At 34.1% G+C, this 26,777-nt stretch overlaps 1 protein-coding gene across 2 annotated transcripts in view; it reads left to right on the plus strand.

Annotated features, from left to right (window-relative positions):
* EPS8 (epidermal growth factor receptor pathway substrate 8) overlaps nt 1–26,777 on the plus strand; it is a 108,384-nt gene that overhangs the window by 31,055 nt on the left and 50,552 nt on the right. For both annotated transcript variants that reach the window (XM_044678798.1, XM_044678799.1), the window contains exons 6-13: nt 1,074–1,223; nt 3,719–3,801; nt 5,574–5,707; nt 9,287–9,360; nt 10,892–11,018; nt 13,353–13,441; nt 15,869–15,943; nt 22,813–22,961. In XM_044678798.1, coding sequence (XP_044534733.1) covers nt 1,074–1,223; nt 3,719–3,801; nt 5,574–5,707; nt 9,287–9,360; nt 10,892–11,018; nt 13,353–13,441; nt 15,869–15,943; nt 22,813–22,961 — 881 coding nt within the window. The remainder of the gene's footprint in view (nt 1–1,073; nt 1,224–3,718; nt 3,802–5,573; nt 5,708–9,286; nt 9,361–10,891; nt 11,019–13,352; nt 13,442–15,868; nt 15,944–22,812; nt 22,962–26,777) is intronic.

The raw sequence follows: 26,777 nt of genomic DNA on the forward strand, positions 1-26,777 counted from the left end.
AATTCATTAATATATTTCCTGCTAAGTGCAGACATGTCTTAATGACAGTAATATTTGATTTCATTGAGTAGACTAACGCTGTAGGAGTATGTATTTATAGTTCTTATCCAAATTGGCACAATTCCATCTTTAATCCCAAAATAGGACAAATGATTGAGCATACTGTGAACAAGATGTAACGTTTGGTATATGTTCATTAAAAGGAGAAACTTGGAAGTGTAGAGTGACAGGATGTATTTTTTGAGAGAATGACTTATGGAGGGAGAGGCATATAGTTACAAATAAAGAGAGAGATATAGAAACAGAAAGAGAGAGGGAGACTGGGAGAGAGAGAAAGCAAGAAGGGAGGGAGAGAGGAAACAGGCAGAGAGAGAGAATTTTGTGTAGTCAGTGAGAAACAGGGAATCCTAGGGGAAAATTCTAAAGCTGGCCTTTCTCTGTATTATTAGAAACTCCATGTCCATAGGAAATAAATATTTCTCAAGTTCATCATGCTCACAGTTAATTAAAACCATAATTTATTGCATTCCATGTACATTCTTTTCCCTATTTCTTAATTTCCCTGCATTCCTCCACCTCTTTTCTTATGCTGTTTCCATAGTACCAGCCAATTTTTAGCATTAAGTTATTTGCCAGAGTTCATAGAAAGAGCAATTTACAGTTTAAAATGACTTTAATGAAGTTGTGTCTTTCTAGAGTAGTCATGCTCCAGAGAACTACAAGCACCTTCAAAATGTGATTCATCATGGTAGTGTGGAAAGAATGCTCTGCTTGGCATCATAGAACTGAAATCAAATAGTAATTCTGCCATTACTATCTGTATGACCTTGGTCCAGTCCCTTAAATTCTCAGGGCCTCTTAGATCATCTGCAAAATGAGGGGATTGAACTGGGTTCTTCCAGTTCTAGGTTTATTATCTATTAACTTTCTTGAGGGTAAGGAATGCATTAACACTTGTATTTGTTTCACCTGTACTTAGAATAGTGCCTGGTCCTTAGAAGGTGTTTAATTTATCAATTATAGAAATATAATGCATAGTAACAAGCTAAATTATGTCTTCACTTCATCTACAGAATGAACTGGAAAATTTCCCTTTAAACACAATTCAACACTGCCAAGCCATGATGAATACATGCAACTATGATTCAATTCTTGCTCTGATATGCAAAGAACCAACTCAGAGCAAACCAGATCTTCATCTTTTCCAATGTGATGAGATTAAGGTAAAAAAAAGTTTCAAAAAATTGATGGGTTTTCTCTAAAGGGCTAGAATTAGACAGATTTTCTCCTGATTCTTTAGGTGGGGAAATAATCTCTCTTGCTGATCATATTGTTAACACAAACTGGATTTTCATATCTCTGAACTTTCTAAGAGAATAAGTATCCCTAGCATGTTCATGAAGAACATTGCAAGATATGAATATGGCAAGGTAGGGAGGGCAGGGAATCAGGTTTATTATATTTAAGAAAACAAAATCCACTTGAGGGGGAAAAGTGAATGAGTTATAGATCCATTGGAATATATACAGTAATAATATATTAAATATGTTCCCAAGTTTATTAAATTTGTAATAAATAGATTTTTTAGTCCTGTTTCTTAAATTAGACATGCAGTTCAGTTAAGCACTAATCAAATAGCATAGTCTACTGCAGTGAAATACTTGGAACATTTCCCAGGATATCAAGGAAGAGTTGACTGGTAATTACGTGATATGACTAAATGGTTCAGAGTTGTAATTCTCAAGTTATATACCATCCATAGTTCCCGACTCTACTAGGCTTTTATCAGAGGTATCACTTGTTTATATATAGTATGATTTCCAAATGCTGACAACAATTTATAGAGACCTCTTAGAGAATTAGAAGGTGCCTTTCACCTTGAGCTTCTTTAATAAGATTTCCCTAAATGATATTGTCTCTGTTACCTTTATTATGCCATTTTTGTGCCAGTTGTTTCTTGGTTGTAGCATTTATTTGTTTTTCACAACCTTTTGGAAATTCATTTGCTTTTCCTCCTCCTGAAATTCTCTGAAATTAGAAACCTCACAGATTCAGTTTGAACACATGAGTATACTTTTCTTTAGGCATTTGGATAAATGATGTCATAGATTATTGATTAGTGTCAATAAGAAAAAAAATTATGGCATTCAACTAATTTGTACTTTTTATTGTAAATTGACTGGTATGTAGTTAATACCTTTTGAGACTGGTAATACACATTTTAAAGTTCTGCAATAATTGAATATATTAAAGCAAAAACATTATAGTGATTATATTACTCTGAATTATCACTGCTATGTAACAGAAGGAAGATACTATCGTTCAAATCAGCTATTTATGAAAGGTGTTTAGCTATATCCAAGGTACAGGAGGGACTAAAGGTCATTGAGCAGGATTGCCAGATTTTACTAAAGGATATAAAGTTGCTGAAATAGTCACACTGGCTGATTTACTGAACACTGACTTGTCAGAGTCAATTAGCCGGACCATCATGTGAATCACACAGATATAGTACTTCCTTATTCCACTTCATATAGCTAGCAAACTTGAACCCTAATTAAGGTGCAAGAACTTGTGGATGCCACAATGTAAAGGGCACTGATAGAAAGAAATGAGCTTAAGTTAACCATAAGAGTTAAATTAGAAAGTAAGCTACTCCTTTCCTAGGAATTCTCCTGGGCTCTTTCTGTTGCCTCCCTTGGTTTCTACCTCCTGCCTACAGAACTTTATGCCCAAAGGTCTCCCTCTACCCAACTCAATTTGGCGTTCTGCTTGTCTCAAGAACATTTTATGGTGTGTGCACCAGGTTGTCAAAATTGTTAGTTTATACATCTGCTAGCAACTCTTGTCATTATGGGATCTTTTTTTTTTTTAATTTTAATTTTGAATATTTTCCCCTACTTACATATTTCATGTTCTTTCCCTCTCCCCCAAGCCCCCAACCCCCTTAGCTGATGCACAATTCAACTGGGTTTTCGTGTATCATTGATCAAGACCTAATCATTATGGATCTTAAAGGCTTCAGAGACCAGGCATAGGAAGGAATGAATTGTAATGGATCTCACATGGAACTTGTAAAAAACTTCATTAGAAGCACTTTTGTTAGACATTTACAAAGTGGCAGAACTCCTTGCCCTCCTCCCCCAATTCCAGGGGTCACCTAGTAAGTGGAAATTTAGTGTGTGTCTAACATCAAGGCACTATTTAAATGAAATTTACTTTTAGATGTAGAAATATGAAACAAATATTGTAGTGAACTTTATTCTGTCCTTTAGCGAGGTCTTATGGGAACTGGCTAAAAAACAAGTTGTCATTCCACAAATGAGAGAGAGGAACATTTTAGTGGCAGCTATCTTCAAGAAGAATAAATTGAAACAACAAAAAATCTATTTTAGATATTATTCAAATGGCAGAGGAAGAAGACAGACCCTAGTAGAGTGGTATATGGTATCAGAATATAGTCTCTGTTTATGGAAGGGACATTTTGTAGTGAAAGAGATTATTTTGTGAATTAGTAGTTTGCCTGAGTGGTAGTGACTCTGTGCACATAGCTATTAAGTCTCTGACGCAAGATTTGAAAGCAGGACTCCCTGACCTGGTCCAGTGTTTTGTACTCTATACCAAACTACTTCATTCTAGGCTTTTAAGCAACTAATCAACATCATTCACCACAATAGGAAAAAAGTCTCCCAGATAACATCTGCTTCTACCATTTTAGGCGAACCTAATTGATGAAGACATTGAAAGTGCAATTAGTGACAGTAAAGGAGGAAAGCAGAAGAGGCGGCCTGATGTACTAAGGTAAATATATGAGGCAATTTCAAGTATTAGTAGAGATTAAAATATATCTCCTTAAAACTCAATTTAGCTAAAAAGAGAAGATAAGCAAGAAACATGGAAAAACTTAAAATCAAGTTTCTCTGATAACAGTCTCATTTCTAAAACATATAGGGTACTGAGTCAAATTTACTAGAATAAGAGCTGTTCTCCAGTTGATGAATGGTCAAAAGATATACATGGACAGTTTTCAGAAGAAAGGCTATTAATAGTCATGAAAAAAATTTGAATCACTAACAGAGGAATGCAAATTAAAACAGTTGGAATACTACCTCACACTCATCAGGTGGTCCAAGAACAAAAAATACATAAAATTATAAGTGCTAGAGCAGTTGTGGGAAAATAGGTACAATAAAAATTAACTGTTGGTAGAGCTATGAATTAGTCCAACCATTCTGGAAAGCATTTTGGAACTATGCCAAAACATTCCCATTAAATGGTATATATCCTTTGACCCAGAAATTCTGCAACAAGGTCTGTATCCTAAAGAGGTCAAAGAAAAAAGGAAAAGGATCAATATGTACAAAAATTTTTATAGCAAATCTTTCTGTAATCAAAGAATTGGAAACTAGAGGAATGCCCATCGATTGGGGAATGGCTGAAAAAGTTATAGAATATGAATGTGATGGAATGCCATTATGATGTAAGAAATGATGGAGGTAATTTCAGAAAAAAACTTGTATGAAATGATGGAAAGTGAAGTCGTCGAATCCAGGAGGACAAATTTTACAGTAATAGTAATTGTAAAAAATTTCAACTCTTGTAAGACTTAATAACTAATTAACATAATAACAAACCACAAGATTTATGATGAAACATGCAGAAAGAGAGCTGATGAAATCAGAGTATAAATTTGAAGCATATTTTCTTTTTCTTGGAACATTGCTAATCTGAAACTTTATTTTGCATTTCTATACATATTTATAATGAGTTTTTTTTTCTTGCCTCCTCAGTAATGGGAGAGGATAAGGAGGGAGGGAAAAAATTAGAAATAAAATTGAATTTTTAAAATCTTTCAAATTTAAAGGTTTCTTTTTATATTAAAACCCATTATATTTTTAAAATTACAGACTCTTCTGTTCCCCCAAATCTAAGAGCTAGAAAAGAACTTTTACTGTCTAGTTGGCTTTTTCTAGGCAAATTTTCATCCAGAATTGAATATGATATTTCAAATATTGTAGATGACCACAGATTCATATAATCTTAGAGTTGGAAGGTTCTGTTAAACTCCTCATCCAAACCTTGGCCCAACTCACAATCCTTTTTATGATATCCCTATAGTCCTTCTGTTCTCTACTTAAAAACTTCTCATATTAGGGAACTCTCCTCCTCCTCAGGTCCATAGAGGCCCTTATGAGGAAGGAATGATAACTTTAGATAAGATTGCATGAGTATACATGCACTTGAGTGCAAAGGCAAGAGAAATGGGCAAATGGTATTTTACTTTCTCTCTGTCCTCTCCTCTCCTCGAGAAGTCTGGTGAAACCTATGGATATCTTCTCAGAACAATATTTTTAAATGCATAAAATAATATAAAGAAGATTGCAAAATTAACCAAATTATGAAGATGGTTATCAAACTATTTTAGAGGAACTCAGGGGCCCCAGATTATGAATACTTGCATTTAGTTAAATTTTGTTTGTAGCTTTTTTGGTACGTGTTGTTTCTTTACCATAATTGTTTCCTGATATATTTAGACCTTGCCAAATAAAGAGTTTATTTGTTCTCCTTTTTAGGATGATTGCAAAATCTGATAGTATTCCTCCTCCACCAAAAGCTCCTGCCCCTGTTCCCCCAGGGACTGTTACACAGGTGGATGTTCGTAGTCGTGTGGCTGCCTGGTCAGCTTGGGCAGCTGATCAAGGAGACTGTAAGTGTTTCTGTGAACCGCTTTTACTGAATGCTCAATACTGACTCTAGACTCTTAAATGGTTGGTGCTTACTTAATAAAACTCTATTAATGGTCTAGCTATATAGTCCTCAATTTTCAAATTACTAGACTATCTTGGGATCCTAAGAAGGAAGACATTTGAAAAGAAATAAATAAAACAAGGATCTGATGCTGGGAAATTGGAGGATTACTTTTTATGAATTGTTTTTTATGATGTTTTAGTTCTAGTACCATTTTATATTCATCAAACAATTACAGTGTACCAAGTGATAAATTTGTTGGTATAATGAAAAGAAGGATTTTTGACTTAACTGGAAAAAATTTTTTTAGAGGGTTATCCAAAGGCAAACTTTAGAGTACAAAAATATCTTGAGAGACATTGTTTTATGCTCTATTCCATTTATCATTATTACCATTTTCTGTGCTACTTTCAAAATAAATAAAACTTCTCTGACTACAATGAAAACTTTCATTGATGGTATATTACAGTTTTGAACTAGATTACCTTGGAGGTCCTTGTAGTTCTGAATTTATGATACCATGATTCTCTGACAAATATGAGAATGATAGTAGAGTTGGGCAGTGGGCAACAAGTCATTTGAGCCAACTAATTTTTATTAGATCTCTTTAAATGTCCTATGACTTTAGTACCTTTCATTAGTTATTGGAAGGAAATAAGCTATAGTATTTACTGGAGCATTTGGAATTACTAGAATCTATTAGAGTTGTAAAGGACCTTAGAAAATAACCCCCCCCCTTTTTTAAACATTTATTTATTCATTTTTAACATCGTTACATGATTCATGCTCCTACTTTCCCCTTCACCCCCTTCTCTCCTCCACCTATGGCCGATGCACATTTCCACTGGTTTTAACATGTGTCATTGATCAAGACCTATTTCCAAATTGTTGATAGTTGCATTGGTGTGGTAGTTTCGAGTCAACATCCCCAATCATGTCCACCCCGACCCATGTGTTCAAGCAGTTGTTTTTCTTATATGTTTCCTCTCCTGTAGTTCTTCCTCTGAATGTGGGTAGCGTTCTTTTCCATAAATCCCTCAGAACCGTCCTGTGTCATTGCTTTCTGCTGGTACAGAAGCCCATTACATTCGATTTTACCATAGTATATCAGTCTCTGTGTACAATGTTCTTCTGGCTCTGCTCCTTTTGCTCTGCATCAGTTCCTGGAGGTCTTTCCAGTTTACATGGAATTCCTCCAGTTTATTATTCCTTTGAGCACAATAGTATTCCATCACCAGCATATACCACAATTTGTTCAGCCATTCCCCAATTGAAGGACATACCCTCGTTTTCCAGTTCTTTGTCACCACAAAAAGTGCAGCTATAAATATTTTCGTACAAGTCTGTTTATGATCTCTTTCGGGTACAAACCCAACAATGGTATGGCTGGATCAAAGGGCATAAACAACCCCTTTTGATAGATGAAGTAGTTGAGTTCCAAAGAGATTAAGAGACTTGCTGAAGCTAGCAGATGATAGAGTTAGGACTAAACTGAGGTCTTCTGATTCCCAGTTTGTTACCTTTTTCCCCTCAGCTTTATTACTTATTAATTGTTATTCAATTATTATTCAGTGGAATATTCAGAACTAAAACATTTGGCATGTTTGCCAAATTGGGTAACAATGCTATATAGCATGATTAGATATATTATCATGTAACATAAAATTAAAGTTCATGCTCATTGTTATTTGTTTCACTTTTTTTAGGTTCTTTTTCCTGACCCCTAGATATTTTAAGAGATTGCTTATGTAAACCCTAAAAACTAAACAGATGAAAATAGTAGCTCTTTAGTGTTATTGCTTTTGAAAATAAAATAAGACATGAAAATTACTCTTCTTAATTTTTTGACAGATTCTATTTTCAGCAATCGTGAAAATTTTTGGCAAGCTTACTTGATGTTCCTTTAAACTTGGCAATTTTTAAAAAATCTGTTTAAATAATTGGAAAAATTTCTGTTGTGTGGATGTGAGGGGTTTGTGGTCTTGTTTTTCTTAAAGGAAGAATAGCTCTTTTGACATTTTAGACATTTAGAATAAACTTGTTAAGATAGATGAAAAATGTATGTGAGTATCTATAATGAAGGACAATAAATTAATCTCTAGGAATTGCTCAGTCACAACTGTTTTTAAGCCATCTTGGAAGATATATATCCTCTCTCAATGATGTCATCTGCTTCTATTATTTCAGTTATCACCTGTGTCTAGAAGGCTCTCAGATCCAGATATCCAGTCCTTAGGCTCCCTCCTGAGCTCCATTTTTGTATTTTGTGTATCTCCAATTGACTTTTCAGACTAAACCTTTCAATAACAAAACTCATTTTCTTACCTAATAACTTAACTCTTTCTCCAAACTTCTCTCTTTTAAGATCACTATAACATTTCACATCACACAGATAAACGATTTTGGTATTATCCTTAATTACTAGTTTCTAAATTTCATGAATTACATCTCCACAATATGTCTTGTATTTGTCCCCTTCTCTCCACTCATTGTCACCATCCTTATTCACTCCCTTAGCATCTTTCCTCTGGACCATTGTGACTTTTTCCTAATTAGAATCCTTTCTTCCAATCCCTCCCTTCTCTGATCCATCTTCTGCTTAGAAACAAAAGAAACAATTTTTACCAGTCCACTCTTCAAGAAATTTAGAGGTGCCCTATTTCTTCAAGGATACAGTAAAAACTTTTTAGTTGACATTGAAAATCCTTCATGATATAGCCTCAGGCTTCAGATTTATTTCTTACAAATCCCCTTCTCACAGCAACATTTAGCCAAAATTTATATGTTACATGAAGTTATATGAATTTATAAGTTTTATGAATTTCCCCAAACTTTCATATCTCCCCTTCATATCTTTACATAGGCTATCTCCACCATGCCTAGAATGCACTCTCTTTTCTGCTCTGCTTCTTAGAATTTTGAGCTTCTTTCAAAATTCAGTTCATGTACATCCTCCTAAAGTCTTTCATGATCTCTTTCCTCTTAATGTAAGTAAGCAGCTCATAACTAGCTACTAAGTTCTGCCCCTTCATTACAAGTATGCATGGGAAGTTTTGGTTTGTTTTTACAGAGTATACATGAATAAAAATGGTATTTTGATAAACGTTTTACATTTATTATTTCATTTGTTTCTGACAACAACCCTGTGAAGGTACAATTTTTACTTCTTTGGATAAGAAGAAACTGAGGCAGAGATTTTAAATCACTGATTAAGGTCACATAGCTAGTGAGTTTAAGAGGCAAGATATAAATTCAGGGCTTCCTGACCTCAAGCCTAGGATTCTACCAATCCTGATAGCTACCTTTCTAGTTGCAGATTAAGCAGAGAAAGAAAGGAGAAATGAATGAGTTAGGAGACAAAGAACAGGTGATGATCCTTGAGATGGAACATATCTGGTTATTGAGCACTACATATCTAATGGAAACCTTCAGTTTCCAAATATCTCCTTCCCTTCATCTGTTTTCATTATTTTTTTACATAGATTGGCATCTCCTAAAACTCTAATCTGAGGCTTTTTATTCTTTTTTTCTCCAATAGTTGAAAAACCCAGGCATTATCATGAACACGAAGAAACAGCTGAGATGATGGCAGCCAGAATTGATAGGGACGTTGTAAGTAGAAACAATAAATTTTGGGGCACTTGTTTGGAAGATGATTTAAAAGAAAAAAAAATTTTAAGAAACATTTTATAAATGAGTGTATTCCTCTTTTAGAGAGTTCCAAAAATTGCTTGTCAGATTATTCTTTATCTTTGTTATTGTTCTGTCCCTATGATTTCATCAGTATAAGTAATTCTCAGTGTGAAAATTTCCTTCACTAATACGGATTAACAACTGACATGTAACTCTGAGTCTTAGAGATGTGCTTAGAGATAGACTCGCCCAGGGCCACCAGGTTTTAGAGACATTTCTTGGAACCAAGTCTTCCTTTATCCATTATACCATACTTCTCCTTTATATTAATGACTAGATCTTTGCTCCAGTGAATGAACATTAAATATTAATTAGTTCACATGATAAGAAATTGAATTGAGAAATTCTCTTTTAGTTTTGTTTTTCTAAAACCATTACATCTTAGTATCAGTTCTGAGACCGAATAGGGGCGAGGTCAGGGTGATTGGGATTAAGTGATCTGCCCAAGGTCACACTGTTAGCAAGTGTCTGAGGTCACATTTCAATCTAGGTCCTCCCAACTCCAGGCCTGGTGCTCTCTGTCCTATTTAGCTCTACAGATTGAGAATTTTTAAAAATAGTGTTAGTTTCTGGTTCCTTTTATTCTCTTCCTTTGTAAGTTGTGATTTCATTTAGAATTAAGTAGCAAAACTAGTTTGGAATTGCTTTAGAACAATCTTTCTAAATTTTCCACTCCTTATTGAAAAGCAATGTTAGAAGATCCCAAAAATGAAGGTATACTTTCTAATGTACAATATGGTATCTGAAGGTCTTTTTCCACAGTCGAAATGTGTGAAGTCATAAGCCTGTGTGATATTAATGTAGTATATTCCCTGTGTTTCAGATATGGGAAAAGATCTCCAGATTTAGTGAAAAAATAGAGAAACTAATTTTCTAATTGAATATTTTAGACTATTACATATAGAGGAAAATCAAAATAGTAGACTTTATCTGATATACAAATTTATTTCCAATATCCTTTAAATCTTTGAAATGGCTCTGTATCATGAAATAGTTTTTTTTGCCAAATTGTAATTCTTTAATGCTATTATTGTGTTCAAGTGGCACATTTGTCCAGTTGTAATGTATATCTCTTTCATTCTGAGAAATAATAATATACATTTCCAATATACTTTTCATAGTAATGTTGGGAAAATAGGGTCAGTGCTAAAGCAAGTGATTTGATCTTTTAAGTTTACAGAAGATCATTGTATAGAAGTCTTATAATTTGAGTAGTTACTGTTAAAGCTTTTCATGTTAGCATTTGGAAACCGGAAAATAAAAACTTGAGAAATACTATAATATCAAATTTCAACCACTGACATATTTTTTTCATTTCTGTTTCCTGGAATTCATTGTAATCTTGAATTCTACAAGTAGAAGTTTAAAACTTCCTATTTTTCTTTGAGGCCTACTAGTATGCATGGTAATCATAATATTATTTTGAAATTTTTCTTTTCTTATGTTTTAGCAAATCTTAAATCATATTTTGGATGACATTGAATTTTTTATCACCAAACTTCAAAAAGCAGCTGAAGCATTCTCTGAGCTTTCCAAAAGGAAAAGGACTAAGAAAAGTAAAAGGAAAGGCCCAGGGGGTAAGTTGGCTTTTACTCAGTTTTTAAAGTTCATTAAGACTACCAGATTGGTACAAATTTTGGGTTCCATCATAACCTAGAAAAAGCCATTAAGCTAATTTTTTTTCTATTTCTTTGAGGCCCTTAGATATTTTAGGAATGCATTGCATGGAGTGCCTACTTACATTTGCATACTTTCTAAGTAAGCAACAGGATTTTAATTTGAAATGTAGCAATGCTGGCATGCATGTACTTGTTTGCATATTAAGATTAAGATTGGATTTTTTGAAAATAAGGTCAAATAAATGGTAAACAAAACAAAGGACATAATAAAGGAAAACAAAGTTGTGGCACATGATTGTGATGCAATATACTGTACTGTAAAATTTTACAAGCCAGTTAACTTTTCTAAATGGAAAGACCTGCATCAAATCATGAAGAGTTAAATGAGCAGAACCAAGAGAATATGATATATAACAAATGAAATATTGTTTGACAAATAACTGTCATTGTCCTTCTCCAGAGAAAGAACTGATTAATAAAAACATGCATGACATAGTTTTATATTTACACTTATTTTGTTTTGTCAAATAATGCCTTCTCTAGAGCAGGGAGGGCAGGAAGTGAGAGAGAAGCCTGGGAACTTTAATATAAAAAACAAACAAGTAAATACTTTTTAAAAAGACATTCCATAATATTTATCAACTAATATTTTAGTCTAAAAATAAAGGGAAAGATTCTTTTCTTGTGAACATCAGAAAAGAAAATTATAACACTTCCTGAACTAGGAATTTTCCCTCCACCATCCAGAAAAGAACAAAAGAAATCCAGAGTAGAGCTTGTTATGGGACTTTGGTGTTTCTCCATTCCCTTATCTCTAGAAAGGAAATATATTTTCTGAATGGTGGATCTTACTTACATTTCAGTTGTTACCATCATCAAAGTACATATAACAGCTAATAGCTAGCATTTGTGTTAGACTTTAAGAATTGTTGAGCACTTTACAGAGTACTAAATATCTCTTTTGATGTGATCCTTATAATAACCGTAAGATAAGATAGATAGATTCTATTATCATCTACATTTTACCCATAAGGAACTTAAGATTGAATTAAGTGATTTTCTTAAGATTATAGGACTAAGAAGTATCTGAAACAGGATTTGAATTCAAGTCTTCTTGCCTCTGAATCTGACACTCTACCCATTACCCATTATAATTTCATATTGGCACTATTATTGAGTATTCATTATTATTATTATTCATTTTAACGATATGGTATTTGGGGAAGGAGGAGATAAAAATCCAGTTGTATTCATGTTTATTAATCCTAAGGCTGGAATTGCCCATAGGTTTCCTGTTTCACAGTGAATCATTCCCTTATTAGCTATTCATTGAAATTGTCAGAGTTATGTATCATTGACTATCATTTTACTTGTAATGATGATTAGAATTTATTTCTATTGTCTTTTAAGATTTACTAAACCTTCCTCATAGTAACTCTGTGAAATAATACTATAGGTATTACTCTTCTTTAACAGATGAAAAAACTGAGGTTCAGAATGAAAAATTGTTTTTTTTGGTCATCGTGAAAATAGTATTGAGAGTTAAGATACAAGCCAGGATCTCTTTTAACTTCAAGCCTGGTGCTCTTTTTACTAAATCACATGATCTCTTCCATTAAATGATTGTTTACTCAAAGTCTTGGGATTTAATCTGCCATGAACGGATCATATTCAAAATAAAGTGATGGTATAAATGTAATGCCAAATCCCTGTCAACTCACACACAGTGAAAAACTGATCCAATAGATGGGAAAAATATGGTTTAATTTGTTCATTTCATTCTACTAGGTAAATTACATGACCTTAATAAAAAATTGACATTTCTTATTATAAATAAATGATTGAATGAAAATAGCCCTCAACAAGGGTAAATATGATATATAAATATAAGCCTAATTAGAGACAAAAAATGTTCAAATAAATTTGAGTTAAAGACTAAATTTATCAAAGAAATAAAATTATATTGAAAATTACAGTCCAGTTAAACATATAAATATGTAGCTAAAGCTGTTATCCATGACAAAACACAAAAAATTTCCATGTTGGTGCAGTTATGGAAATGAAATAAATTTTTACACAAATAAATGTCTTTTGTGCAACAGTAGCATTGTATCTATTAAACTATGTTGAAAATGGGAACTTATCCCTGGACTTTTGACAAACTTGTACTTGGATACATTGTTGAGAGAAGCTATGACTAAATTTTAGATGGGATATGTGTAGACAAAAGCCTTTCTGGATTGCATTTCAAATTAAGCTTTTGGGAATATTTCTTCATGTTTATTTCACTAGAGGGTGTATTAACACTCCGGGCAAAACCACCACCTCCTGATGAATTCGTTGACTGCTTCCAAAAGTTTAAACATGGGTTTAACCTCCTGGTAAGTGGAAGGCATTCATTTATACAGTACAAATTACTTGGTGAAGAAAATTTTAAAAGTTCTTAGAAACTTGTATAGATTTGCATTCTTCTTTTATATATTTGATCAAAACAGAAAAGATGAAGAATGATTTACATGACTGTTTAAAAAATGTAATACATCCTTTTTTTGTATTTTTTCAGACCTTCTTATTTTGGATCATATTCAATTTAAGAAACAGGATTAGCCATCAAAAACTATTTCTCCCAATCTAATTAGAGCCAGTCTAGCAAATATTTTTATTAGACACAAGGGGATATAATAGATACTTGCAATTCAGAGACAAAAGACAAAACAATTCTTGTCTTCAAGGAGCTTACATACTGTGATGGGAGGGGTGGAGAGGGGAAATGAAAACAAATAAGTTTATATAAAATTATTCAATGAGGACAAGAATACTTACAAGGAGGTGGCATGTGAGCTGGGTCATAAAGGAACTTGCAGCGTCTAAAAGGTATGAGTAAATAGAAAGTACATTCTAGGTATTGCGACAATCTTTGTAACAACACAAAAGCAGGGATTGTATTTTGAGTTTGGAGAAAAAGTATTCCAATTTGGCTGGGAAACGAAATACATAAAGGTGAGAAATATGAAAGAAGCCTGGAAAGTTCCTATGGAGCCATATTATGAGAAATTTAAATGCTGATGAAAGTAACATCGGAGAAAATAATTGCAGTTGAATAATGAGTCCAAATTATAAGGAGTTGGTTGAAAAGTTCATAAAAGTATAGGAAATGGATACTAAAAAAAGCAATGACATTCTTAGGCTCTTGAGAAATAGAGGAGATTATAGACTAACGAGGAGGGGACAGAGGGAAGGAAGAAGGGAAGGACAGAGAGAATTGAAGAGGTTAGTTCCATTGAGAAAGGGTAGAAATATTAAAGGATTTAGCCTGGACAATAAGAAGTGCCAGCTCTTCATCAGAAATTGCAGCAAAAGAAAAGAGAATGGGAGTAGGAGATGATGTTGAAAGATTGTGAGGTGCGAGAGAGGGAGAAGAGGAAACTCACAAGAGATGGCTTGTAAAATCTCTGTAAAACTAAACATGTCCAAAATAAAATTCAGCATCTTTCCTCCTAGGTTCTCCCCACCTTCCCCCTCTTCCCTTACTGTAGAAGACCATCCTCCCAAACCCAAAGACTCACAACTGAAGTCAACCTTGACTCATCACTGTCTCTTGCCCCACCATATCCAGTTTGTTGCCTAGACCTGCCACTTTCAGCTTTGCAATTTTTCTCAAATATTCCTCCTTCTTTCCTCTGACATTTCCTCTACTTTATTGCTGGCCCTCTTTGCCTCACGCCTGGATTATTTCAGTATCATACTGGTACATTTTGCCTGCCTCAATTCTCTCTATACTCCAATCGATCGTCCAGCCACCAAAATAATTTTCTAAATCATGTCTCTGACCATATCATTCCTGTACTCAGTAAACTGCAGTGAATATGAAGGAATATAAATATGAATAGCAACTGAGGTTCCAGGAGTCTCACTGAAGCACACATTCTGTAGCAGTTTATTTTCTCATCTCAAGATTTGAGAGGCTACTGTAGAATCATAAGATTGAATGCATTTTGAAACAATAGGTAGCCCTCCTACTAAAGACATTCTGATAACAAAGTCTTGGAGTCTTAGACTCTAGTACTGGATAGGATCTATGGTGGAGGTGGCTTCCATCTGAGACTTTGGTGCTTAAGGTGTCCTGGTGTCCAAGTCTCTTGTCACAGCTGTTGACAATGGTAGTTCTTCGTCTATGCCAGCTTCATGGTCATGGAAGGTTGTATTCAAAGCAGAGTAGCAATAGACTCCCATTTGTGGGGGTTGTGGAGGTAGAAGACTTAGTCACTGAGCAAAGGCAAGCCTGGAGCTCCCCTAAATTTAACCTTCTTGGAAGATCTGTGGCACCCATTTTCTGTATTCTTTTATTTATTATGCATTTAAAGGGAGATGCAGAATGTAAGTTGCTGCATCTAACTACTCCACAAATATGGACCCTTTAAAATTAAAATGTTATTCAAGATAGATATTATTCAGTAACCCCTTAGCTATTTGTTTTTTTGTGTTGTCATATCAAAATTGAATGGATACTGTTTCATAAATGTAAATGTTTTTAAGCGTATCTTTGATTTTTATAAAGACAATATTAAGTTAAAAAAATAACTCTAACTCTTCCTTGCGTGTGTTGGTCATTGAAGACAAAACTTTGGCTGCCATTATGTCAGCAAAAGTGATGACTCATCTGCTCCTCAAGGTAATCTTTGTGCTGTCAATTTGACAATGCAATACCCTCTTTGTAATACTGGCCTCCATCTTTCTTTCTTTATCAAGTCTTTCCATTGCCCTATGCAGGGATTTGTTTTTTAAAAAATATTTTCTTATTGTTTCAGGCAAAACTGAAGTCTCACATCCAGAATCCTAGTGCTGCAGATTTGGTCCATTTTTTGTATACGCCATTAAACATGGTAAGAGATGTGCCCCAAATAGTTGTTGAAGTAGGAATCTTGCTGCCTGGATTACTTCCCACTACTTTTCCCCACACCCCACTTAATTTTACTACCCTCCAAAATATTCGTAGGACATAATTTAAATAACATTTTCCTATGTAAGCTAATGTGGATCGTTGTCTTGGGAACTTTCCTTAGAGGAGAGAGATTTGAAGAGTGTTTCATTTCTCAGAATTAAATCAAGTTTGATATTATTTCTTTTACAGTTTATAATAATTTTTACTTGAATAACAAAAATAAATCAGGTAAAATTTCATCTACTCTCCAAAAGAGGACAAGGCAGACTATTAAATAAAATATGAGATATAGTTTATTTGTTTCCAAATACAGGAAATTCAGTAACTCAGTCAGTTAATGACAAAAAAATAGGCAATATTATGTTAGACGAGGAAAATCCTATATTACATTAGTTTATAAGTGGTTCCAATACCTAAATTTCAATGACATTTAAAAAAAAAATTCTGACCACTATAAATACTGTCAGAGCGGAATTAAACGTACTATCACATAACAAGAGATATTGTTCACATCATGTTTATTGGAATTATTTTTCTACATTTGAAGGTGTCTTGGTTTAACTATAAAGGGATATTATGTGTTTCCACCATGTTTTTTCTGTACCCTCTACACAGAACTGAAATAGAAATCTATTCATACGTATGTAAAATGAGACCACTTTATAAGCTATATGTAAAAACTTTGACCTTCTTACTTTCTAGCCAAAACTTATATATTAAGACAAATGCAAAACTTTTTCATCTTTGCTCCTTAAGGAAAGGACTCCGTAATAGCTTCTTAAAAACAAACAACTAAGTAGTTTAACTATTGACTTTATTATAACAACAATATATTGATTATGTCATATTAACAATATATTGTTATTTTATATCCTTTTAATTGTTGGTTCATTTTGTATTTTCAACCACAGCAATTTTCCAGTATACCTTCTCTCCCCACCACATTGAATCATCCTTTGTAATAAAGAAAAATAATTAAATATAACCAACTCACAGAGTATCTGTGTTCAACAGTATGTTCAAATCCCAGACCCATAGAGATATTCCAAGGGAAGTATATTTCATCTTCTCTTCTCTGGGACTAAGAACTGATCATTATACTTAAAATATAAGTTTGGGGGCAGCTGGGTAGCTCAGTGGAGTGAGAGTCAGGCCTAGAGACAGGAGGTCCTAGGTTCAAACCCGGCCTCAGCCACTTCCCAGCTGTGTGACCCTGGGCAAGTCACTTGACTCCCATTGCCCACCCTTACCAGTCTTCCACCTATGAGACAATACACCGAAGTACAAGGGTTTAAAAAAAATATAAGTTTGGGTGACCATGTTATTTTTATTTTTATCATTGTCATTCTTGTGTATAGTGTTTTCCTGATTATCCCTATATCATTTTGTTATCAGTCTCTGTTATTCCCTGTTTCTATGACTTCCTACTACATTATATTTCTTTTTTTTTCCCAAGGAAAATTGAACTTTATTTATTTTTTTAAGGAAATGTTAAGAATGTCATTTTAAAAATTTTTATTTTTTAGAAAAATTTTCCATGGTTACATGATTCATGTTCTTACTTTTCCCTTTGCTCCCCGCATCCCCCATAGGCGACGTGCATTTCCACTGGTTTTAACATGTGTCATCTATCAAGACCTATTTCCATATTATTGATAGTTGCATTGATGTGGTTGTTTGGAGTCTACATCCCCAATCATGTCCTCATCAACCTGTGTGTTCTAGCAGTTGTTTTTCTTCTGTGTTTCCTCTCCTATAGTTCTTCTTCTGAATGTGGGTAGCATTCTTTTCCATAAATCCCTCAGAATTATCCTGGATCATTGCATTGCTGCTAGTACAGAAGTCCATTACATTCGATTTTACCACAGTGTATCAGTCTCTGTGTACAATGTTCTTCTGGCTCTGCTCCTTTCACTCTGCATCAATTCCTGGAGGTCTTTCCAGTTCACATGGAATTCCTCCAATTTATTATTGGAGAATAGTAGTATTACATCACAAGCATATACTAAAATCTGTACATTATATTTCTTATCATACAATATATTCCATATAAAACAGTTGGTTGAATGATTCTTCAAGTTATGTGTACCTCCTTTGTTCTCAGTTTTTCATTGCCACCAGAACTGGCACTGTGAATTTTTTATAACCAGATAATCAGCAAATATATTTACTAAATGCTGGGCATACAAAAAAATGAAGCAACAAGGTCCCTGTCGTCAAGGAACTCACCTTCTAATGGGGAAGGCAACATCCAAACAACAATATGCATTCAAGATATATAATCTTGTAATCTTACTGGGAAGTATTACTATTAATAGAGGGGACTAGGAAAAGTCTCTTAAAAAACAAGATTTGAACAGAATATTGGAGAAAACCAGGAGATGGAGGTGAGGAAGGAGATCATTCTAGCCATAGCATACAACCAGTGAAAAAGCATGTTGTCAGGAGCAAGACAAAGGAGCTAATTCAAGTACTGGAGATTCAAATACAAGCAGGAAGTCCCTGCCCCCTAGGAGCCTACATTCTAATAGTCAGAGAATGCCCCAAAAGGAGCTGAAAACTGACCTGGGGTTTGGAGTAGGGAGGATACCTGTGGAAGGACATGGCAATGTAGTCCTGAGAATCAGTAGCAGAGCAGAACAGAACAAGGAGAGGCAGTGTTGCATGCCAGGAATTGCAAGAATGATAGTGTTGCTAAATCATAGACTATGTAAAAGGGAGTAAAGTTGTAAGAAGAGTGCCAAGGTAGGAAATCCATACAGGGCTGTGAAAGGTTTTAACAGCTAGTGAGTCATTTCTATTTGATCCTAGAGGTAAGGTAGAGCCACTGCAGTTTATTGAATAGTGGAGGACCGAGGCAAGGTATTGACATGGTGAGATCCATACTTTGAACACAGATTGTGTTGGGAAATAAGTGAAGGTTGGACTGGTGTGGGGCAAGACTTGGAGCAAAGAAGACAACCGGGAGGCTAGTGCAATAAATCAAGGACTTGATTAGTGCAAACCACGATCCTGTAGTCTTGTGTATTCTACTGTGCAATATTTGAAGTTACCATTAGGTGAAATGTAGCCACTGGTGCTAGCCTAATGGAAATCTGTAGTGTGAATTTTAAAAAATATGACCACAGGATTCTTTGCACTAATTAGGACCCACCTTGTCCAGGCATGAGTTAATGAGCACCTGTGCTAGGGTGGTGGCTGTGTGGGTGGAGAGATGGGCACCTATGCAGGAGATGTTGTTAAAGGGAGAAATGAAGACTTAGCAACCAATTGGACATGTGAAATGATGGCAGGAGAAGAGTCGAGGATGACACCAAGGTGATGAGCCTGGATGATAAGAAGATGGCAGAACCCCAAGCAGCAGTAGGGAAGTTGGGAAGAGACATAATGAATACTGCTTGGAACACATTGAATTTGAAGTGGCTGTGAGACCTACATTTCTGGAACTTAACATTTTTTGTCAATTCTATTTATTTACATGTACATTAATGGGAGTGGTGAGAGAGAGGGTGCTTCCTAACTTACATGTGCTAGAAAGGTATTTCCTTCCCGTTTCAGCTCCTTTTAAAAAAAATTCATGAGGTTTTAGCTGTTACCAGCTTACATAAGCAGCAAAGTATTGCAGGGAATAGAGTATGGAACTAAGATTTAGGCAGAACTGATTAATATACTGAGCTGTGTGGCCATGGGCAAGTCACTTACCTCAATCAGTTTAAGTTTTTGCATCTGTAAAATATGGATAATACTGGTATCTATCACAGAGTTATGTTGTGAGGATCAAATGAATTGACATCTAAAGCACTTTGAAATTTTAATGTTTGATGTTATTTCCTACCTCCATCACCCCTGAAACAAAGGGTATCCTTACTATAAGCAGGACAGGTTTAAATCTAAAATATAGTTGGTTAGAGGGATGTGCAATTTAACTGGAAGAAAGTAAAATGTTATGTTGTTGGTATATAATAAAGTTCATAACTTTTTTCATCTTTTTTAAAAATTAATATGCAATATGTTCTCCATTGGCTACAATACATTGTTTTTACAAGTTTTAGTATGGATTCTATAAGATTTTGACATGTTTTCTTCAAGCCTTTATATCAAAGCACATTGGATTTAAGAGTACCTTTGATGATTAATCTGTTCTTTCAAGTTAAGCATTAATTATAACTCATAGATTTTGAATAGGGTTTTAATCAGGCAGGTTTCCAGACCATTGAAGCATATTAATTTGCAGATCTTGGCTAAATATCTTAACATTTCATGATGTGTGACAGAGTACAAAGCCATGTTGTAGTAATCCATTTCCATTTGGGCATTTCTATAATTCTGGAAAAATTCTTATTCATCTTATGTCAATATACTTAACAGAATTTATCATTATCTTAATGATGATGAGTTCCAAGCCCTGTAGAAGTAAAAACTCCACAGGATATTTTTCAGCCTAATGGAAATGTCCAGATCTGTGACTATTAACCTAGCCGCCTTATTATAGTGGTTTTGATAAAACCTTTAATAAAAAAGGGAATGTTGCCAGTAAAAATTATCTTTTTCTAATATTAATATTCTAGTTTTTGCCCTACTCATGAAGAGCATAATTTCAAAACTACCTTTTAGTTGTATTTTTTACTAGTCTTCTCACTGTTCTTTTAACTTCAGGAAACTTAAAATGCACTGTGATCAAACCAATTATAATCTTCTCAGCTTTGAGGTCTCTGAAGATTTGTGCTTGATTTCTGAGAATTAATTAGGCTATGTTGTAGTAATAGCTTCCATGTTCTTGGAATCATTTTTTAAAATTTTTGACCAAACTTTTCATTTTCATGTGATTGATTCCATTTCTATTTCTATTATTAATACTATTATAAATTTTTATTTTTTACAGATTACGTTAAAAAACAATTTTAAAAATATTTGTTTTCTGATATTTTGCATTCAACTTTCTCTCTTCCTCCTACCAGTCCCCAAGAATGAAAGTATGAGATGATATAGGTCGTATATATATTATTATCATAATACATATTTCCACATCTGTCATGTTGTGAAAGAAGGTGCATATTGCTTACATTAGGGAAAAATTCATGGAGGAAATAAAGAATGAAATGTTTCAATTTGCAATCAGACTCCATCTGTTCCTTCTATGGCAGTGTATAACCTCTTTTGGTCAGGAATCTCTTGAAGTTGTCCTGTATCCTTCCCTTATTGATAATAGTTAAGTCATTCACAATTGATTGTCCTATATTATTGTTGTTATTATGTATAATATTCTCCTTGTTCTGCTCATTTCACCTTGCATTGCCTCATATAGGTCTTTCCAAGTTTTTTGTGATCATCTTGTTTGTCATTTCTTATGACAAAATAGCATTTCATTACGAGCATATACCACAACTTGTTCAGCCATTCCCCAATCAATGGGCATCCATTTAGTTTCCAGTTCTTTTCCACTACAAAAAGAGCTGCTATAAATATTTTTGTACAGGCATACTGGTTCTGTTTCAGTGAGTGTTTGAACAATCCTTGAATACTTGGCTTTTCCATAGAATGCCGAAATATTTCTAACAAACATTGAAGTATGTTCTTCTTCAAGAGCATACTTTTGAACATAGAAATAACCATTCTTTAAAAGAATAGTAAAAAAGGGAGGAATAAAATGCATGTGTGAGGCATGAAATTCAATACCCAACAGAGAGAAAATTAGATAAAGTTGGAGAAAGAGGTTCAGTACAGACGTATCAGTTCTAGGTCAGATTCTGAATCAGCCTAGTGTCACACAAGACCAAAGATGATTGCTGATTGTCCCAAAGAATTTGCACTCATTTTACTATCAAATTTATTCTCTAGCTGGAAGTTTTCCAGAATGTATATTTCCTTTTTTAAAACATTGTCTAATACTCAATAAAAATCCTTGAAGACTTCAGAAATAATTGTTATGGAGTCAGCTAGAAGGCTCAATGGATTGAGAGCCAAGCCCAGAGATGGGAAGGTCCTGAGTTCAAATATGGCCTCAGACACTTCCCAGCTGTGTGACCCTGGGCAGTCACTTAACCTCCATTGCCTAACCCTTACCACTCTTCTGTATTGGAACCAATACACACAGTATTGATCCTTAAATGGAAGGTAAGGTTTTTTAAAAAGAATTTTTGAAAAGCATTCTTGTTTCTCTCTTAAGAGACACCTGATAAAGACATTTTGTAGGAATTATCATCATGATATTTATCAAAGAAACTTAACTATAGAGCATTTTCCTTCGTTTCTTATACTATTACCAATATAAATTCAGGATGGGGGAGGGTGAAGGGGAATGTTGAAATAGTTCCAGATTCAGACTATTAAGACAGCATTCTCTTTATGATTTTTGCACCTTTTATCATGTTTATTTTTTATTGCAAAGAGACATATCCAGCTATTCTCATCATAACCTTTATTTTTCTATCATTAATATCAGGATTATATTTTTTAATTCTGACTTTGTCAGGAAGGATTTCTGCAACAAAATCACTAGCTTAGAACCATCAGAGCACAGAACTAGGGTTTTAAAAGGAAACATAATTATATAAAAGCTACAGGCAAGTTCCTCTAACACTTGCAAAGAATGTGAATCTTTCATTTTATTTTCTTACCAAGGTGAACTCTACTGGAATATTTGGTAAATGTTTCTGTACAACAAGATCAGATTGGAGAATATGGAATATGGGGATGGGGACAAAACAAACAACAGTGCATTGGTTTTTGTGTGATTTTGTATGATTTTTTCTGTGTTTTTTTACAATAATCAACACTTTTAACCTGAAAATCAAATTCTTATTCTTTTAGGTGGTGCAGGCAACTGGAGGTCCTGAACTTGCCAGTACAGTACTCAGCCCTCTGTTGACCAAGGATGCAATCGATTTCTTAAATCAGACTGTCAATGTTGAGGAAAGGCAGCTGTGGTTCTCACTGGGAGAAACATGGATTAAACCCAGGTAAAGAACTATATGAATTTAGCATTTTAAATATTTGTGGTTTTAGAATAACATTATAGTGGAGCCAAGTCAATAAAATAATTATATATCAATACTTCAGTGGCCCTGTGGTATCATCATTGTAGAGTTTTGTGAGCCTAAAATGTCTTCACAGAATTTCTTTCCAAAGTTCTGGCAGCCGTCTAGTTCATTTAACAAGTGCAATAAGAACCTTCTGTTTGTATGTCTGTCTTCTTTAGTTTTAACAGATAACTGTGTTCCATTTGCCATTATATGTTTCCCAGATGATAATCATCGCTGCTACTTTTTGTTCATCAATTATAATTAGTAATATGTCACAGCCTACTTGTGTCCACCATGTATAACTCCACTTCCCCTTCTGTTAGGTATAATTCAGATTTTTTTGGAAGTAAATGAATTGCAGCCAGGTAGCTTCATGGAAAGAACATTGCTGTTTTAATGATGGATTTTTGTGTCAGAAATGAGTTGGAATCACTGAAAATTCTGCACTTTTACAACCACCACAAAAAATACAGCTGATGCCCTTCTTACCAGGCAATCTATTCTGGACTAAGACAGAAATGTGTCAAATATACTCCAAATTATTCATATTAACCCTTTATGATAGCCAAGAACTGTAAACAAAGGTAAATGTCCATTGGTTGGGGAATAGCTGAAAAAATATAACTGTGGTTTAAGAATATAATGGAATATTATTGTGCATAAAAATAATCAATATAAAGAATTCAGAGAAATATGGGAAGATTAAAAAATAATGCAGGAGATTGAAATAAGCAGAACCAAAAGAACAATATACAAAATGACTACAATAATGTGCGTAAAGAGATCATGAACTTTGAGCAGTTAAAAAAATGATTGTCCAAAAGAACAGATGTTGAAATATATCTTTTTCTTTGAGCCATAAAAACAAGAGCCTTGCTTTTTACTCAGAATGTTGTATATATAGTTTTAGTATTAGGTGTAGGCTTTACTTTTGTTTCTTAATCACATGAAAGGATTCAGGCTAGAGGGTCAGAGTTATTTTCAAAAATGACTTGAGTTATAAAAACAAAAAATACCTTAATTGGTGTTTTTTTAAATATCTATTTCCTTCTGTAGTTTTTCTTCAGGATTTTGTCAATGCACATATATAATTCATGTTCATAAAGATTTCATAGAGATGAGAAAATAGTCATATCTATTTGTCAATCTCTCTATCAATAGTTGTTGATAGTAACCTTTCAGAAGCAATGCTACGTGCTGTCTCTCCAAACATTCAGTAAGATCTTCTCTTATAGTTTAAGAATATATAACATATTTTCTTTTTGATATATTTGATCTCATCCAATTGCTTTCCACAAGTTAATTTACTGAAGTATCATGCATTTCTTTGTACAATTCTACCACGAGTGACATTTTGCAGTTCAAATGTGGTCATTCCACTGGCAGAAAGGATTAAAATAGATTTCATAGAAATACAGACAGATTGTTTCCATTTGTCGTCCATCTCATAGTCAACTTTCCAGTTTTATCTATTAATCCACTTGAATTACTGGAACACTTGGATTTCATCCTGGACTTTCTTCTGCCCTTTTTTCCTCTTCTACTCTTATTTGTAATTTTCTCAGTATTGCTACTTGTTATTTTCCATTATTGTCCTCCATAAAGTTTTAGAGATGAGTTTTATTCAAGACAAGTGTTGGCCTTGGCTGCCATATCTCTATAAAATTCTTGGCTTGAAGTGGTTTCCAAGGCCTTGAAGAAGGTTTCTGGTCTTCTTGTGTCTGTTCTTTAATAGGAAATTGCATGTTAAGGTTTTTTACTACTTTCTCCTTTTTTAATGTCAGTAGCCTAAATGAAGAGACAAGGCAGAACTAGTATGTTTTCCTACAGTGTCATCTTGTAGTCTATGTTAATTTTGATCTTTGCTGTAACTAATCAGTCTAATGATTGTTTCAGAATGACTCTTACAATAGTAACCGATCATTTCTTATATTTTAAGGTTGGCACCATCATTTTTGTGATATTGTTTTATGTTTATATTTACCATAGCTCACAGATCTTAAGATGAACTATTATCTAACCATATCTCCTTTGAGAATTAATTTTAATGAACTAATCAAAACCCAAAGTGGGCAATTAAAAACCACTTTTTAAAAGTTAATGTAATCTTGGAATTCTTATAGAGAGAGACATTGTTTTCAGGAAAAAGAAGATGATAGGCTACTATAACTCTGCATTGGTCCAGTCAAGAATCATACCCGACTTTTGAATAGAGAGAAGGAGATAAATAAGATAAATTCTATAGAGATAAAATCTATAAGATTTGGTAACTTAATAATGATGTAGAATGTGAGAGAATGAAGAGATTCAACCGGGATTATTCTGAGATGAAAACTTGTTATTTAGTTGATTAGTCTTGTTTGGCATTCTGTGATCCCATTTGGCATTTTCTTGTCAAAAATACTGAAGGTGGTTTGCCATTTCCTTCTCCAGCTTATTTTATAGAAGAGGAAACTGAGATAAACAGTATTAAGTGACTTGTCCAAGGTCATATAGCTAGTAAGTATCTGAGGCCAGATTTGACAGATCCTCCTGACTCCAGGGCTGGCACTCTCTCACTAGTGCCAGATAGTTGAAGTGGAAAATGGATTAGACTTATTTTGTTTAGGCCTAAGGGCAGAAGTAGGAGCAGAGGCTGAATGTTTCAAAGACACAAATCTAAAATTTATATAATGAAAACTGCTTCACATGAAAAGCCATTCAAAATTGGAAAGAGCTCTCTCATGAGATCTCCCTCACTTCAAATGCACTATGTTTGCATGAAGACTGTATGATCAACTTTTTAGATACATAATAGAAGGGGATTCCTTCTAAAATATGAATTGGACAAAGTAGCTACTGAAAATATCTTCTGAGAAGGCAGCTGAGTAGCTCAGTGGATTAAGAGTCAGGCCTAGAGATGGGAGGTCCTAGGTTCAAATTGGGCCTCAGACACTTCCCAGCTGTGTGACCCTGGGCAAGGCACTTGACCCCCATTGCCTACCCTTAACACTCTTCCACCAAGGAGCCAATACACAGAAGTTAAGGGTTTAAAAAAATAAAAGAAATAAAAGAAAATATCTTCCGGCTTTGAAATTCTGTGCTTCTGGAAATATGTGAAGGTCTTAGGGGACATGTTGCAGTTTTGTTCCTGCTACCCAGTGAAAGTATGAGTTATAGAAGAGAAAGCTAGAGTTGAGAATTTATTAACTGAAGAATGAAGAAATATAAGAAGTAGATTCTGGACCATAGCCTAAAATATATAAATGAAGAGATCTTAGCCAGGAATTGAATGTACCTAACATGGGCTGGTAATAATACACTTGCTTATGGTTTTAGAAATCTAATCGAAATCACTTTACACTAAAAAATGGATTTGTAGAAAACTATATGTATATCTGCCAAGATACCTGCCCTGGAGTGTACCTACAATTTAAGGAAAATAATAGCAGTACAGATACTCAGAAATTCACAAGAGACAAAAATAAAAATCCAAGAAAAGAACCAGCAATAAAAATGAAAGGCCTCAAGTATTTAAAAATGTACATTATATGGGTGACAAGCAGAATGAAGTAGAAATTTTGATTCTCCAAATGCAGCACAGGGGGTTGATAGGCTTAGATAATACCCCCAACTAAAATATGACTTTGGAGGGTACATCTTGCTCAAAAGGAATAAGATATATTAAGTATATGTATTATGTTGGGAGATTTTGGGTAATTTTAGGGAAAAAATCATATATATATATATATATATATATATATATGTATGTAT

This window comes from Gracilinanus agilis, chromosome 5 (genome assembly GCF_016433145.1).
Source record: "Gracilinanus agilis isolate LMUSP501 chromosome 5, AgileGrace, whole genome shotgun sequence".
NCBI lineage: Eukaryota > Metazoa > Chordata > Mammalia > Didelphimorphia > Didelphidae > Gracilinanus > Gracilinanus agilis.